Source organism: Nomia melanderi, chromosome 8 (assembly GCF_051020985.1).
Source record: "Nomia melanderi isolate GNS246 chromosome 8, iyNomMela1, whole genome shotgun sequence".
NCBI lineage: Eukaryota > Metazoa > Arthropoda > Insecta > Hymenoptera > Halictidae > Nomia > Nomia melanderi.
The window spans coordinates 9,966,432-9,982,832 of NC_135006.1; the positions used below are offsets into that span (position 1 = coordinate 9,966,432).

General features: G+C 30.8%; 1 protein-coding gene and 1 long non-coding RNA gene across 5 annotated transcripts; one reads left to right on the top strand and one right to left on the bottom strand.

Moving 5' to 3' along the window:
* Window positions 1-5,138: 5,138 nt before the first annotated feature.
* On the bottom strand, window positions 5,139-16,271 carry LOC116427571 (arylsulfatase B). 2 transcript variants are annotated; one of them, XM_031978074.2, is made up of 9 exons: window positions 16,148-16,271; window positions 15,841-15,935; window positions 12,800-12,959; window positions 9,092-9,318; window positions 8,421-8,682; window positions 7,825-7,982; window positions 6,830-7,124; window positions 6,490-6,767; window positions 5,139-5,730 (listed from the first exon to the last, which is right to left on the bottom strand). In XM_031978074.2, exons 1-9 carry the CDS (start codon window positions 16,254-16,256, stop codon window positions 5,527-5,529), a joined length of 1,788 nt encoding a protein of 595 aa, XP_031833934.1. In that variant the 5' UTR covers window positions 16,257-16,271; the 3' UTR covers window positions 5,139-5,526. The 2 variants fall into 2 exon arrangements, with proteins under 2 accessions (XP_031833934.1, XP_031833935.1); XM_031978075.2 differs by having other exon boundaries at window positions 5,140-5,730; window positions 15,841-15,984; window positions 16,148-16,232.
* Window positions 11,675-15,848, top strand: LOC116427575 (uncharacterized). 3 transcript variants are annotated; one of them, XR_004235113.2, is made up of 4 exons: window positions 11,675-11,854; window positions 12,763-12,915; window positions 14,199-14,627; window positions 14,708-15,848. It is a non-coding gene; the product is annotated as an uncharacterized LOC116427575 (long non-coding RNA). The 3 variants fall into 3 exon arrangements; XR_004235112.2 differs by having other exon boundaries at window positions 14,199-15,848; XR_004235114.2 differs by lacking the exon at window positions 11,675-11,854 and adding an exon at window positions 11,861-12,006 and having other exon boundaries at window positions 14,199-15,848.
* Window positions 16,272-16,401: the final 130 nt, after the last annotated feature.

Here is a 16,401-nt window from a genome sequence, read left to right on the forward strand (position 1 = left end):
ACACTAATTAAGAAGCTTATAAACAGACTGCGGATTCTTATGTATTTATGGGAAATTTGAGAGAGCATAATTGTACAAAATGCACACGATACGAAAAAGTGTAGAAAATATTCAAGGTGTACTGACATTTATAGTTAGTAGTTTTTAAGAGAAACCTATTTCTATCGTAATTCTATTTTTCTCATTACGTTCTTAAAAATTTAAGTTTACATCAAGATCTACAGTCGACTTATAAATGTCTGCAACAATTTAACGGGGTGTTTACTATTAATAACTATTTATTGTGAATTGAATCCCAATAATATAGAACAAGAAATGTAGCAAACATGCGTGTAGGAAACGTTGAAACATTCACGTAGTCAATCTAGTAATTAATTTCGAAGAGAAAGCGAGATCATATATTATTCCAGAAGCCAAAGTTACTATTCGAAATATCAAGGAAAGTATCTAGAAAGGCCTAAAGAGCCGGTTCATTTTCCGTTAACAGTTTAAGTCAGTACTTTTCATTCCATTTATTCATTCATAAAGGTCACATCCACTTCTCAGTCATTATACACTGTGTAATGTGATATCAATAGAAATATAGATACATAAATATAGAATGTAATATAATTAACATATAATCTTCATGCTTACAAGTTACCTATAATTCAGTATATAATCTCAATTAATTACAATTACATCACTGTCTGATCGTTTCATATATCATTGTCAAAATCAAATTCTTTAGGACTTTAATTCTAAAATTACTAATTTAAATTTAAATTTTCTTTAACTCGAATTCTTTCTTATTTTCCATTCTAAACATTCTTCACTTATCCTTTTTAATCATATAAGATTCTTTATAATTTGGAGTTTACACATTTCACACGAGTTTCCCACAATTTATCGAATGATTAACTGTCTCTGAAAATGACCAAATAACCGAATTGCAAAACGATAACTTTCTGGTTTTCTCTTAATCATTAAGGAAGATTACAGAATTTTTGGAAAAGGTTGGTTTGTATTAGATGTATATTAGATAGTGAGGTATTGTTAAGCGTAATAAAACTGTCGAACTTCTCGAAAATATTAATTAGTGTTCATTGTTTCATAGCTTTATGGTTTCTGCGGTTATATAGCCAAGTCAGCCAATACTTTGCCTCGAATTATTTAAACGCTTTCCATAACGTCAATACCTGGGTAAGATATTTCCCGATTTAATGGTTCATATAATAATGGGAGCAAATTATGTCCGATACTGTTTCGGCAATTTACACTGAAAATTAGTACGTAGATACCTGTTCAGAATAATGAACGCCGGCCTCCCGTTTCATCTTTGTTCCCTAAGTATCCTCCATCTCGCTCTCATCGTCGATAAATAAACCTCTGTCAGACGGTTCATTACATCGTTAAGTTCGGTTCGAACTTATCCGCCCTCTTTTTACAGAGTTACTTGTGTTCGTTTATCTCGATTTGTGTTTCGATGTATATGCTACCTTTGGTTACGCCAAAAAACTGTATTGCGGGCAGAAAAGTGTATACACGAGAAAAGCCATTTAAAAGTATGTATTAGGTACTTGAAAAAGTTCGTGCAGATTCTTGAATCAACGTTTAACACTAAACGCACCGCGACAGGTCTAATGACCGGTTTTTAATTTTTATTTAAAATTCTACATTTTCTTTCGTTCATTTAACTTGATATCAATCTCTATGTTGGTTGGTTAATCAGTTTCTCAATTTTCGGATTTCCCTTTGTTTCTGTTTCCATTAAGAAAAATTTATCGTCTAACTTGTATACCTTCGCTTTCTAACCAGTTATTTTACTGATTACGGTAGGACTAGGTACTTACATATAAAGTACCGGTACGTTTAGTGTTAAGCACATAGAACGTTTTTGTAAAATAATTTTATTCTACTTGATGACAACGTCGTAGACATAACTTGCTACTAATAGCAATTTCATAATGACATACCGACTAAAATCGAACCTCAATTCATTGAAAAGAAGAAAACTTTTTTTAATATAATTGTCATTCATCACCAAGAGCGTGAATGAAAATATTAATTCAACGTTTTCACCTTAATTATACCCTTTGTGGAGAAAAGTAGATCGCATTATGAAATTCTTAAAATAATTATCAGTTTACAAACTTATTAAAATAATTAAAAGGTACAAAATTCAGCAGAATATTACTTACTTTTCACTAATAAAATTAATAAAAATAATACATTTCTTTTCCTTTATCAAGCTCATTAATCAACTAATTTCTAATTTCAAAATATTTTTTAAAGCGTCCCACCCTTTATTCTTAGACTTTAATCAATAATTTCGAATTATCTAGTTTAGATAATTAGATGGTAACCGTGCCATTTATTATGTAAATATTTGTAAACTTATACTAAACAGTACTTCTTGGAAAAGATCTTGTTTTTACGTATATAAATTATAAAAGTAAAATTTGCATTAACATTTCTAAAGACAAAAAAGCAAACATTATTATTTCACAACATCCCAAACTCTTTCAAAATATTCTTCATTCCTTTTACAATATTTAGCGTTAAGAAACTGTAATCTTCATGTCATAAGTTAATGTTAACGAACATAGGAAAATAGTTCTAGTGAAATATTCGAGCACTATGGAAGAAGTAAACCAGTTATGCATCCTTACAAGCAGATTGCCTATCTGCAGGCGTTTTTAATCCGCATCATGAAACAAACAGTATTACAATCCATTCAAAAAGTTGTGCTAGAAACTGCAAATAAAAAGTAAATCCTAACATGTACCTAACAAGTCAAATTTAATTTCGAATTCCGTCGTAAACTCTCAGTATTTTTTATCACGCATAAGAATAAAATTAAAAACGAATAATGTCTTGCACACAATAGTCTCTTTAATGATACATCTAATAATTAATATTACATTAGTCTAATACGATTAATATGAAATCCTTCTAACAATGGTATCAATAGATTATTTTCAGTTTCTCTACGTATTCATTACAGTGTTCAAGTGAAACTATTTATTTTCAAAATCATTTCAAATCTTTAACATTTCCAGATATCAACAATTGCGAAATAAGAAAACAAAAACCCATCATTCTGACGAGTGCGGTAGTTAATTGACGAGGGCTAGAGTTAATAAAACCACAACTGAACACATTCAATCCTATAAAACGCCGTGCAACATTTTTGTAACAAATCGCATGAATTTCATATTTGCGAAACTTTTAAAACGTAATAAACGTTGAAACTGTTTATTTTGAAATGCTTCGATGATTCACGGCGAGGCAAGCATCATCGGAGGAATGTACCTATTAATTACGTTTGCACTTTCACTGGTTGTGTTGAAAATGACGGTGGATACGGTTTGGTGGTACGCAAAGAGAAGAAGCACAGAACGAGTTAAAAACGGTTTATTATCGAAGGACTGCAAAGGATGGTCGCTTCTTTCGTTCCAGATTATTCCCTACCATTATTCGTCGAAGACGTCTAACATAAAAAGGGGGCAAACAGATCCGGCGACAGCTGCTTGGCTATTAAAAGCGACTTAAACCTCAAACCCTCCCCGTGATTGCAAAAGTTACCTCTCATTCCACAAGCCTCTCTCGCATCAACCCCCATCGCAATTACGCACTAAGCTAACGCATCCTTATACGACAGTGTCTTTCCTAACCAAATTGCTAAATGAGCCGTAACACCAACTTTCGAAGCAAAAAGAGCGAAATAAAGGAAGCGGAACATTAAATCTTCGCGAATACCCCACTCCACGGTATTACTTTCATTTTATAATTCCAGAGGACTTTGACGTTATGTGAATTTAGTTACAATGTTTCGTTAATACATTGATGAGATTTTAATGGGAAAAATTCAGAAAGTAGAAAAGTCTTCATATTAATGTAAAATTTTGTTTTTTTTTTTATATTTCATTCATTTTATTACCTTATGATTTTATTGTATTACATTTATAAGTATTACTATTATTTCGTTTGTTTCTCATTAATTTGAGATTATGTTATATTATAGTTTATACACGGTATTATTGTTTTCTTCATTGTATATTTCAAATTGCGTCAATCTCATTGGATAATTGATAATGACTTTAAATTATGCAGATGATTATCTATTTATATGATTGTATTGTGTATTCCTTTGTTGTGGATGGCTGATTTAATTAAGTGTACTATTTTGATTTCTTTTAGAAATATAGAAAGCATGAAAAAGTTTGTTGTTTAACTTGATGATGATACCAAGTTTTATAAATGTTTTAAGTTTTTGACATTGTTATTGAAATTTCTATGTTAATATAAGTTTATCCGGTTTCTTATCATTCGAACAGAATACCATTCATAATACTAAAATCATTACTAATGAAACGTTTAATTTGATTACAAAATTTTATGACTATTATGCATAAATTGATAACAGTAATCTATTGATATTTACCAGTTTTAATTTTGACAAGCAGAGATAATATATTGGAATAAAAGGGTAATATAATATAATTAATTATAAGAAATTTCATTCTTTATACAGCATGTTATATTTTGATGTTCTACGATAGAAAGACTGCTTCTGTAAATAAAATTGGTAAAACATATGTGTGCAATATGACAATCAAATATTGGTTTATGTTTCTTCCATTCATAAATAAATGACTGTTCATTATTTCATAATTTTCATTTTATAAGCAAAGTAAAAATAAAGTTTCTGATTTGTTGGAATAGTTAAGAATAATAGTAATGAACTAAACATTTATACAAAGTGTTCGTCGGAAAAGATTTATAATATTATATAGCCACCTCGTATCACAAGTCGAATAGATACTAAAAAAGTCACTGGAAGCTGCATGCCCATATAAACACAGATTAATTAATTTGATATCATGCAATTAAACAGACATCAGGATACTCTGCAACACCAGTGTCTTATCTGCATAATTTGTAAATGATAACATCACTAAAAAAGGAAACTAGTCTCCCTTCGTCCGTAAACTTTTTCTCACTTCTTCCTACGACCGTTGATTTACGAAGACACCAACGCTGTTGGTGTAAAATAGAAACACTTAAATCGTTGATAAATGTATCCCTTCAACTTATCTAGAAAAAAATAGTTATTTCAATTTGCTTTAAAGAATAAAACGGTGATAAATGTTTATGTATCTTCGATTTATTTCACAAAGTTGAATACTGATAAATATTTGCCTTTAATTTATTTCCTGTAAAATATATTTAAATATCTTCCAACAAATTTTTTACATAATATCTAGGACAATCGCATTTGTTTTTATGATATTTTACAAGAATTCATAGCCTTTTTTACATTACAGAAAATGCATGCATAATTGCATTTATCAAAAAATAAATAGCTATTTTCTTATTTTGCATCAAATAAGAGAAATTATGTCATTCAACTTGCATGACGCATAAATAAAAATTCCTCCACTTTAATAATACTTATTGCAACTATTTAAAAATATCTTTGATGAGAGCAAACAATTATTACTGATTGGTATTTTGGTTGTAGCAATTTAATTGAACAATTGTTTAGTGACCGATGAAATCTTCGTTTACTTGTAACGATACATGAGAAACTAAATCTAACGGGTTATCATTATCCGGCAGTTTTATCCAAGGCATCCATGTTCCGTTAAAATGTTCAGGGAAGGACGCTGGATCAACTGGTTTGTTTGTTTGGTGTACCAAAACTTTCATATATTTTCCAATGTAATTATTGAGTTCAATAACGACCTGCAAATAAAATAATTCTTTAAAAGTAAATAATTGATAAATTTGAAACAGCATGTAGAAGGAGATTTTATAATGAACTAATATCAAGCTTACATTTGCAAAAATGACATTAATACGCTTTTTCTTTTATGTATGTTTATGCAGAGTATGTGACTGTGATTTTAACTGTGACGTAATAAGAATTAATTAACCTTTTACGAACGGCACGTTTTTCTAACGGCAGTACCAAATAGTCGAAGCTAATATATATATTTTTAAAGTTATTTTTCTATAGGTGATTTATAATAAATGTATGAATATATATATATACTGTAGAGAATAATAAGTACTTATAATAACTCTCGATCGTAACATATCGTGACATTTAAAAGTATACTAACGAAAGTTCAGAAAAACTAATTGAAGTGTTTTGTAAGTACTGTCGCGGACAGTATTGACCTTTAATGTGATCAAGTCTTGCAATTGCACGTCTTTGCAAGTACCTATTATATATCTACGGAATGTAAATAAAAGTTAATTTCATCATTGAATATAATTTCAGGAAATTAAGATAAACCTAAGTACAGGATAATAATTTATGGTAGTTCAAGTAACAAATTTTCCACTGTATATATATTATAATTACATGTAGTTCTGTTTCCAAATGAATCCTTTATTCTTCTGACGAAAATAGATTCTTTCAAAACAAAAATTTAACTTAAAAAGAATGGTATTTTAATATTGTATAATAGGTATTATATAAAGACAATATTTACAAACCTTTGGATGCGTTAATGACAGATCTATACTCTCGCAAGGATCTTTGTATACATTAAACAAACATCTGTCGAAACACTTTGGATATTTTGTAACATTTTCACACGTTACTCTCGCTTTTTCCCTTAGCTCAACTACATCCTTAACTTTTAAAGTGGACTTTGATATTTTATCGATCGCAGAACCTGCTAGCGATGTTAAAACGCTGGATACATTGTATTCTGGATAGGATTTGTCGGTACCACTGTCACCATAATAATCGTTGTACTGAGGACTTGCTCCTACAATAATGACACGTTCAGCGAATTTAAAAACTACAAATCAAAGCGTGAAGTTTAATTACCATTTATCAATTTGTATTTTCCGATTATAGCTGCTGAAGTTTTTTCTACCTCGTCGATGTTCAACATGACACTCGAACGTTTAGTTTGCTTCTTGGAAACAAGTGTGGACCACTGATCAACGCCGTCGAGATTTCCCTCTAAATCTTCCAAATTACCACCCGCGGCAGAGTAGAATGTTGGCAACCAGTCAGTCACATGCATCAAATCATTCGAAATTCTGGAGGCTGTTTTTATTAACGGCGAATAAACGCACGCCGCGCCACGAACACCGCCCTCGAACAGTGTAAACTTTAACTGAAAATCGTAACATCAAATGTTTTGTGCAGAAAGAAACTTTGGGAAATTTTAAAAGTTCACGAAATTATTTAACAATAATCATTTGAATCTCGTAAATTATGTTACTGTATAATAAATGACATTACTCAATAATGATGCGTATACTTTAGGTGCAAAGCATGTAACTGAATAAGAAAGTAAAAAAATCAAATTAAATCTATGGTGAATCCATTTGATAATTTACCAAGAAAAAATGTTCTTTAGCTGACAATCTTTTTGTAATATATTAAAAATGCTATCGAATTCGAAAAACGAAGATTTTTTATTGATATGTAGAATAACATGTTGATATGTAAAAATATGTAATGTCATAATCAGTGTTGTAAACATTTTTTTCGTTCGTTGATATGGCACGTGCTAGTTAGAACAAAGAAATAGCAAATTCTTTATACTCTGAATATTTCTACATTCAAGAAGGTTACGCATATCAAAAGTTGAATTATCTCAATCAATAAAGTTGTATTAAAAAGAAAGCATGTTCAAAACTATTTACATTTACACTTCTTTGGACCTTCAAAGATAAAATATTCGCAAAGTATTTTTTAATACTCACATCGATGCACATAAAAACTATATTCAAATGTGACGATATGAGAAGATTCAAATTGAACCAACCGCAAGTGAGAAAACTGAAAAATAATTATTATAGTTGTATTACCCCTCGCAAAGGATAATTCGATCCGAAATTCTCTAGGAAGCCTACAGTTTGTGCACCATTATCGGACATGAAGACAATAATCGAATTTTCTAGCATTTCTGCTTCTTTTAATGCCTTAACTACTCTACCAACAGATTCATCTAAAGCGGTCATTACACCTGAAAATAGAGTAGTATACATTACGATTAATATACAGGATGTATCGCTTAACAATATCGAATATTTTTTAGGCATTTCGAATAATCCCACAAAAATATGTTTGAAACAAAAGTTAATCAACATCGACGTGTATGCACATAACAAATGCAATAAACTTTCTGAGTTCAAAGCTATAACCTTAATAATGAACAATAGTGTCATTTAAACAAAAAATTAGGGTGCTCTGGATTTTTTACTGAAAAAAGAACACATTTTTAACAAAATTCTTTTATCATAATTTGTAGCAGAGTAAATGCTGACTAACTTTAAATTATTAACTTAAATTATTAGAACTCTAGAAGTGTACAAGAAATGGTGGATACTCTTAAACTTTACATTCCATATATGATTTAGAGTGTTACGTAAAATATATACATATAATTTATAGTTATAAGCACCTGCAAACTTTCTTCTATCAAAATCTTCGATGTAACCTAAAGTTCTGTTCACTTCATTCGCATCTCGAACCTCCATCACGTCTTTCGAATCGGAAGAGTGGACCGCCACATGAGACAATTGCAGATAAAGAGGATTTTTGCGATCATGCGTAGAGATTATATTTTCAGCTCTTTCCGTTATAAGATCAGTCATGTATTCGTGATTATGATCGACTGAAAGTTTCCCGGCGATATCGTAATGCAAATCGTACCCTGTGTGATTCTGAAAAAAAATATGCCTTCACACTTTGTTTAAATTCTTTAAGTTACTGAAAAGAGTCAGTTTTGCTCTTCTAAAAATAAGAATTTTTATCAGTCTTCGTAATGAACTAATAAGGGTTTAATATTCACGTTTCTTGCTCAGTTTTTAGTCGAATTTCACCGATACCGAACACTACAATTGATTTCACGAAGTAAAATTGAATGAATCTTGAATCAGTAAGAAACATTAGAACTCTCAACAATTGTACAGCTAAAACAATTTCGTAATTTAGTGCTTAACATATTAAACTCTACTTAAATATTGCATCATTTAAACTTCTAAAAATAACTCTGATAATAATAATTTATCTTTACACTAGTGTATATAAGAAACAATATTAACTTCTGTAAAATTAAAAAAAAATACTCACATCTTGAGTAATTGTGTGATTAAAGTAGGTAATATATCCACTGTAGTATCCAAAGAAAGTGTCAAAACCTCGGTATGCCGGCGTGTGATGGTCAGTATAGTAGCCGACATGCCACTTCCCTACCAGATGAGTGTTATATCCCAATTTTTGTAGATATTCCGGCAACAGAGTGTCATTCAATGGTATTGCGCGTGGTTCGCCGGCTTTTAGAGGATATCCTTGCATACCTATCATAGAAAGATACAGGTTACGAAGTAAACATAAAATTACTTCTCCGGAACAGACTGACAAATCTTTGTTTTTAACCCTCTATTGACAATATACGAATATTCGTTCAATATGTTGAACATTCGTAACATTCTACAGAAACTTTGAGAAGCTACAACCACGCTATTCGGTTCATGAAACTCGCGAAGTAACTCTTTTTCTACAGATTGTAAAAAAAGTAAATGTCAGCTGCGCATAGAATAATCGGATCAATGATACTTTATTTTCAAGATCAAATATTTTTATTGTTATTTAATTATGAATACATTTAATTATCAGGAAAAAATGTTTCAGGAGAACAATGTGCTGGAACTTAATCATTTTCTTGGAAGAAAATGTGAAATTCCAATAAACTTTCAAAATTACTTTATATATATATATTGTGCTTGTATACAGAGCATCCAATTTTAATCTATGAATGTTATATTATATACGGTATACATTTTGTAATCTATGATCTATAAATGTCCAGAACTATTCGTTACTTAACAAATGTTTCAATTACAATTTTTTCTGTTTTCATAGATTTCCATCGTAAATAGATTAGTACGTTTTTTCTAGAGAAACGTCCAGCTAAAGACAAATTAAGTACACCAAATGATTGCCCCCTCGAAGCAGAAAACATTGAATTTATAATATTTTCAAAGATTCCATTTATGCATTAAAATGAGACACCCTGTAGATTCCGTGGTCAAGGGCAATGAGAACTGCATGTGCTATTGCACGTACATAACACAGAATTACCATTAAATATCCTTATTTTCGTTTTTGTTCCATATTATGCACCCTAATTGCAGGACGAAGCGAATTATTCCGCGTTCAGTAATACTGAACAAACGTTTATTGCAGAATATTACGCTTTGTGATGCAAGTAGGTTAAATAATAGTAAGGAAGAAAATGGAAAAAACGAAAATAGGGATGTGTAACAGTGATTCTATAGTGTCTATGTGTGACAATAGATGAAGTTCTCACTGCGCTTGAATATAGGTAAAATATAGTTATATACCTTGCATATGAAGGGGTCTCAGAATCTGTTAAAATTTAATATTTTTTTCCAAAAAAAAGAAAAAAACGGTCGGGTTGCAAATAAAAAATTTTTCCAATACAAAATTTAAACGATTGAATACCTTCTTCGAGAACCTTTTTCTTTTAACGACGAATAGAATACATTGCATTAAAAAAAGTTTGACTTTCAAAATAAGGACCAAGATCAAACTTTAATATTGACTGGACGAAGAAGGGGGGAGGTATCTCACCATAGTTATGGAATAGTACGATGTTTTTTAGATGTACTGTTGATAATGACGTTTTCTAGTGCTTAGTGTCTAAAAGAAATTTATGGCCTTTTAACAGCTATCGTTTCATGTAATGTATGTAAAATAGGACAAAGTAGAATACAAAGAAACCGTCAGATAAACTAATTACACGGCTAAAAGTGAAGAAATGAGAAGTAAGCGGTAAGCATTCAATTTAACTATAAGTAATAATAATTTTATTTGTGTGCAAAAAAAAACATTAATGCTAACATAATAAAATGCTGTCATTAGGTTCACCTTCTTAATTAAAATTTTAATTTCCTCTCACTCTTTCACTAAATTCTCATGCTTTTTCACATATAATTAGTCCACTTACAAATATATCGTCATTTCTGAAGTGCAAACAGCACTGAAATTTAATAGCATTCAAATTGTTTTTCGTCAAAAGTCTTTCGATTTGATGAAAAATATTTCTTTTTGTTTGCATTTGTCCTGAATAGGTTTTAATGGTACGTAATAGGTCTCGTACGTTTTGATGACCTTCATTTTTTGTATGCAACGTTATGTTCCTTCATTTTATGCTCAGGATCATGCAAGATTAAAGATGAAAAAGATAATTTAACGTATTAATTATTATTTTACGATTAGGAAAATTATGCGTCATTGAATACTCGTATCATATAGGGTGTCCTGCAGTAAATGGTGAACAATTTAATAAATTATTTAACATCATATACAACGAAAATGAAATGAAAAGAAAATATGATATTAATTGGAATATTACTGACTCTTATTCAATGCTACACGATTTCGTTTATGACGAGTCATGTTTATAAACATAGTTCTTACAGGATATTACGCAATATCAATATTCTACATCTTATTCTTAGCATCTTAAGTCCGTTCTTATAATATTATATAATGGACAAAGTTTGAACATCGATAGAGATGATAGTTCTTAAGAATATCTTAGCAACAGTTCACTTTAGACTTTACGCTCTATGCAAATTTAGGAAGGTATATAAAGGAGTACAATTTAGAAGCTGCAGGTGTATCGCAAAGAATTTTCGAGTTCTTTGAAGACGTTGTGTTACGAAAGTCACCCTATGTATAGACGGAAATTCATTTCGACGTTAAATTATTCTACAAAAACATTATGTCAAGTATACATTTTGCATACTGCATATCTTGTGGATGTTAGGCATAAGAAAATATGTAACTGCACTGTATCAACTGAAGGTATTTTATAAACTGCTATGTTCTGTCAGTTACTACATACAAATTCAAAACTTGTTTAGTAAATAAATTTCATCTTTCGTTTACTCATTTTGAAACAATGTTACGACGAAACGTAGAATTTCAAGGGCTGTTTTAATTTCCCTTCGCAGCTGGTATGTACAATACATGTTTTCTAACTCCTTTTTTAAGCAATTTTTCGATCGTAAGCGTGGGCAAAAAAATTATTTTTCTGTGAAAGATCATTGCATTATGTATTATTATAGAAAACATTAACGCTTCTTAGCGTTGGTAATAAACGTATTAACAAATTAATTAATTTACAAAATATTAAGTCTAGAAATTTCTGTCCGATAATGTCATTTCAAATCTCCAGAAAATGAGTCATTCTACAGGAATCGAATCTACAAATTATTACCATCACGCTAGAAAGAGGTCATTAGTAACAAAAAAAATTATATTGTCCAGCAAATATTAACTCTTTGACCTACAATATCCTGTCAGACTCGTAACGAAAATTTTCAACTTAATCCGAGAGATCTAAGTATTATTTATTTTTTTTTAATATAAATTAAATATTGCCTTTCTATTAAAATTCGGAGTGTAGATAACCATAGGATAAGCATCAAAATTGTTCCTTTTGCTAATAAATTATTTAGGACAAAGTAGTTGTATCGATCATAATTAAGAAATAAATCATAGTACGAGGAGTTCGTAAATATATGAAAAATGTATTAGTTTCTTTTCATTCAAGAACGGACAGAATTTTCCTGCAGACCACCAAATATGCAAATACCCGATCTCTCTTTACAATATTCTATATCGAGCACATCGAACCGCGTTCATGCGCACACAAAGGTCAGTTTCGGAGCCGGTTACTGTTAACACGCTTGGTAAAAATATGTTAACAGGAATGCCACTGCGAATATCTATAGTAAAACGAAGTACCTGTTCGAATAGGATAACGTCCTGTGAGGAAAGCTGTCCTTGATGGCGTGCATATCGGCAAGACATAATGGCGTTGCAATATGATACCATTGTAGGCGAGAGCGTCTATATTCGGCGTAGGTATTTGATTAGCACCATGAAAACTTACGTCATTCCAACCCTTAACGAGGAAAATTTCAATATTTATCATTAGCGTATGAAGTTATTCCCTTGTCCTATAATAACCGTGCCAGACTCGTGATAAAAGTTTCAAACTAAATTCGACAAATCTAAATATTACTTACTTGTTTTCAATATAAATTAAAGACTATTTTTTTGTTATCGACAATGAACCTTTAGAGTAAACATACAGTAAATTCTATATTTTATATAGAATTCTATATAGAATTATATATTCTATGAACCTTTAAAGTAAATTATTAACGATAAAGTAATTCTATAAAGCACAGTTGTGAAAGAAATCATAGGTCAAAAGGTAAAATACCTTCGATATTAGAATTAATTGCAGGTAAAAAATTGACTTTTGCACGAGGTCTGCTTGATTACGCCAACCTAGCAGTAACCATTGTTCTACTTGTTTGTTTATTTATGTAATGGAAGGAGGGCATACAATTTTATGTTGAATTTCTGTTTAAAACTTACGTATGATAGCAATTCTGTTATAATTTCAAATGATTGTTCATCGTTCAGAGTTTACAGATATCTTATATGGGGCGTTTATAATGTTATAATCTATATTTGGGAAATAATGAATACGTCATTGTATCGTTTACACACTCTTTGAATTGCGACAAAGTTTGAAGCAGCGTTATGCAGGATTATCGGTTGATTGTAAATTTAAAAAACGTATTTACAGAAACATAGTATACATTTAGAAAATATATACAATTATTTTAAATATAGTGTGTTCTTGAACTATTGAAAACAGTGAAATTGAATAGTAATTCTGCTATCAGAGGTAAGAACTATTAATGCACACAAACCGGTATACCTGTAAATTTTCTTACAAGGTGAGATAAGATGATGACGCGGGGGAAAATAGAACAATCGTTTATATCGCGTTATTACATATTCACGTAACTAGAAATAAAGAAACGCGTCAATTACACAATAAATAATACGTTAAAATTAGTTTATCTCAGTTAAAATCAGTTAATTCTCCCGTATTTCTCGGACATAATTCTAATTCTTAAGATTGTAATCTTATTCTTTAACGTAATTTGAATGTTATTATCATTTTAATATTATCAGAAAATTTCTCGGGATTTTTATTCGTCTGCTTATGAACGTCAATCGTAAATAAACCTGTAATGATATTATTGTTCAATTAATTTCGATATGACACTTAGGACAAAATGAAGACATTCTCGTAATATCGCTTAATTTTTAAATAAAATAGTTACGTACAAAAGAAAAACAGAGAGACGAATTGGAACCAAGAAATGAATGCAGAAAACTGTTCAAGCAACTATATAGAAGAAAATGAGATATCGTGAGGGGATTGCAGATTTCACTATGGTTAAATTTATATTGGAGTGGAAAATATCTCTTTGCCAACAAATACTCAAGAGTATGTAGTTTGAGACTCAGCACAACTGTGTTTTCAGTAGGTACTATCATAGTACAACTTGGTAACATTGACAACATCCTCTATATACGTGACGCAAATAGATGCGTCCCATTCATACATAAAACAAGACATGATTTTGTTACTATTTTCAAAATTATCTTTTCTGTTTTTAACGTTTTATAAACCTATCGGATAGATAGGGAGCTGGTGGCCTTTTCCTCTTTCAATGTTTCGGTGAGCGGCCCCTTTCATACCTAGGTAAGTATCTAAGTACCTGCCAGGCACGTACTGTAGTTGCAATAGTGTCAGCTGATACAAATGTGTGTGAATGTATACAGTAGTAATTGCAAAAGGAGGAATTCGACTGCAATCGTCAGAGCCTAGTGGGTATGGAGGGGATTACTCAACAAAGAAGCAAAAGAGTGAAGTGGCCCGCGGGCTATTGGTTCCTCATTATTTACTAGGTAGCATGCGCCTCTCACGTCCTAAATTAATCCTAAACGCTAAAAGTGCACAGGGGCAAGGGGAATCAGCAACATGCTCCACCTCGGTGCTTCCAGGAAACATAGTAGTCGATAAACATAAATCATCGGGATCCGGTAAACATAGAAAATGGCTGCCGCGTAGAAACAAAGTTCAATGTCAACGTTCGTGACACCTCACTCCTCACTCGCATTCTGTTTTGTCTTGCTTGCTTTGTCATTGCTAACATCTTGAATGGAAGAGTTCCCTTGCTTCTGTCACTTTTTAGCTTTTTAGCTTTTTAGCTATATTCTACAAAAACATTTTTCCGAAATGGTTCGAAGAATTTTTATTTTTGGTACAAATTTAATCAGATTAATCAATACTTTTCCTACATGTAAGGTATTTATTTAAATAATCTTGGAACATATATTTTATTTTTGAAATATGTTATATAGAAGCTGGCAATTTAGTTTCTATTATATAAAAAACTAACACTATTAAAAACTAGATTATTTTGTTAAAAAGATAAAAGATCAACTCATGTCGAGTTACTTTTCAAAATAATTTTCAAACAAGAACAAAAATTCATTTAATCCCTTTCGATTACAATCCTAAATATTACGCGACAAATGATTTCTGACGTGAAAATTTATTTGTACATTCCATTATTGTAAAAATTAATGACAACTTTTTCCAATATCATCATCACCAAAAATTCGAAATCAGCGAAAGGATGCCTCGTATCCGTCAACTCTCGCAACTTTGTATGAACTAATACATATGTATCATATTTGAATTTAATCAGTCACTGATATGTCCAAAATAATCAGTATAACATCGAGTGATGTTATTGTTAAAAATTATTAATTAACCTTGAAAATATTAATATTTTCAAATTGTTAATATTCTCATGATTAGTTTTACACGAAAGAACTCATGAAGTTCTCTTGGTGCTTATGAAACATCTATTTTATCTCAGAAATAGTGATGACAATAATAAACTTACCAAGTCATCTGCGACAATAACAATTATATTCGGCCGTTGCGCTTTCGATTGTTTTGCACGACGGTGTTCTTGTGATACCGCAAGATATATGCATCCTGATAAGACAACAATGGATACTATAAAAAGTGCAATACGTGTTTTTGCCTGCAACAACATTTTTAATGTCTCACTTGAAATAAGTTCAATGAAATTCAAATGCAAAACAAACAACACCGATATTTTTCACGAAGTTTTCCAGAAATGTTTAGTGACTAAAAAGAAATGTTTGTTCTATAAATGCACTGCACTAAATAACTTAAAACAGTACCATGAATACAATACGTAATGATAGCTCCTGCACCTTCTTCTGCGGATAGGTAACGTTCACTCGATAACAACAGACTTGCGTCAAGAGCACAACTGTAACGAGTAACCATGGTTTGCGGGCTTTATACCATCAATAGAGAAAGTATTGGGACAGCGCAAATATCCTGATATCAATTTTATAACATTAACAAGAGACTTTGTAAAAAATAAAAATATTATATTTACTTAATAATGATATTTAAGCATACCAATAAC

Excerpts from the sequence above, each read along its gene's own strand:
- LOC116427571 (XM_031978074.2), bottom strand. The coding sequence starts at position 16,256 with ATGGTTACTCGTTACAGTTGTGCTCTTGACGCAAGTCTGTTGTTATCG. Across the intron at positions 8,683-9,091 it reads ATCACACAATTACTCAAGAT|AATCACACAGGGTACGATTT; the intron begins GTGAGTATTTTT and ends ATTTTTTTTCAG. Across the intron at positions 7,125-7,824 it reads CGAATTATCCTTTGCGAGGG|TTAAAGTTTACACTGTTCGA; the intron begins GTAATACAACTA and ends TACGATTTTCAG.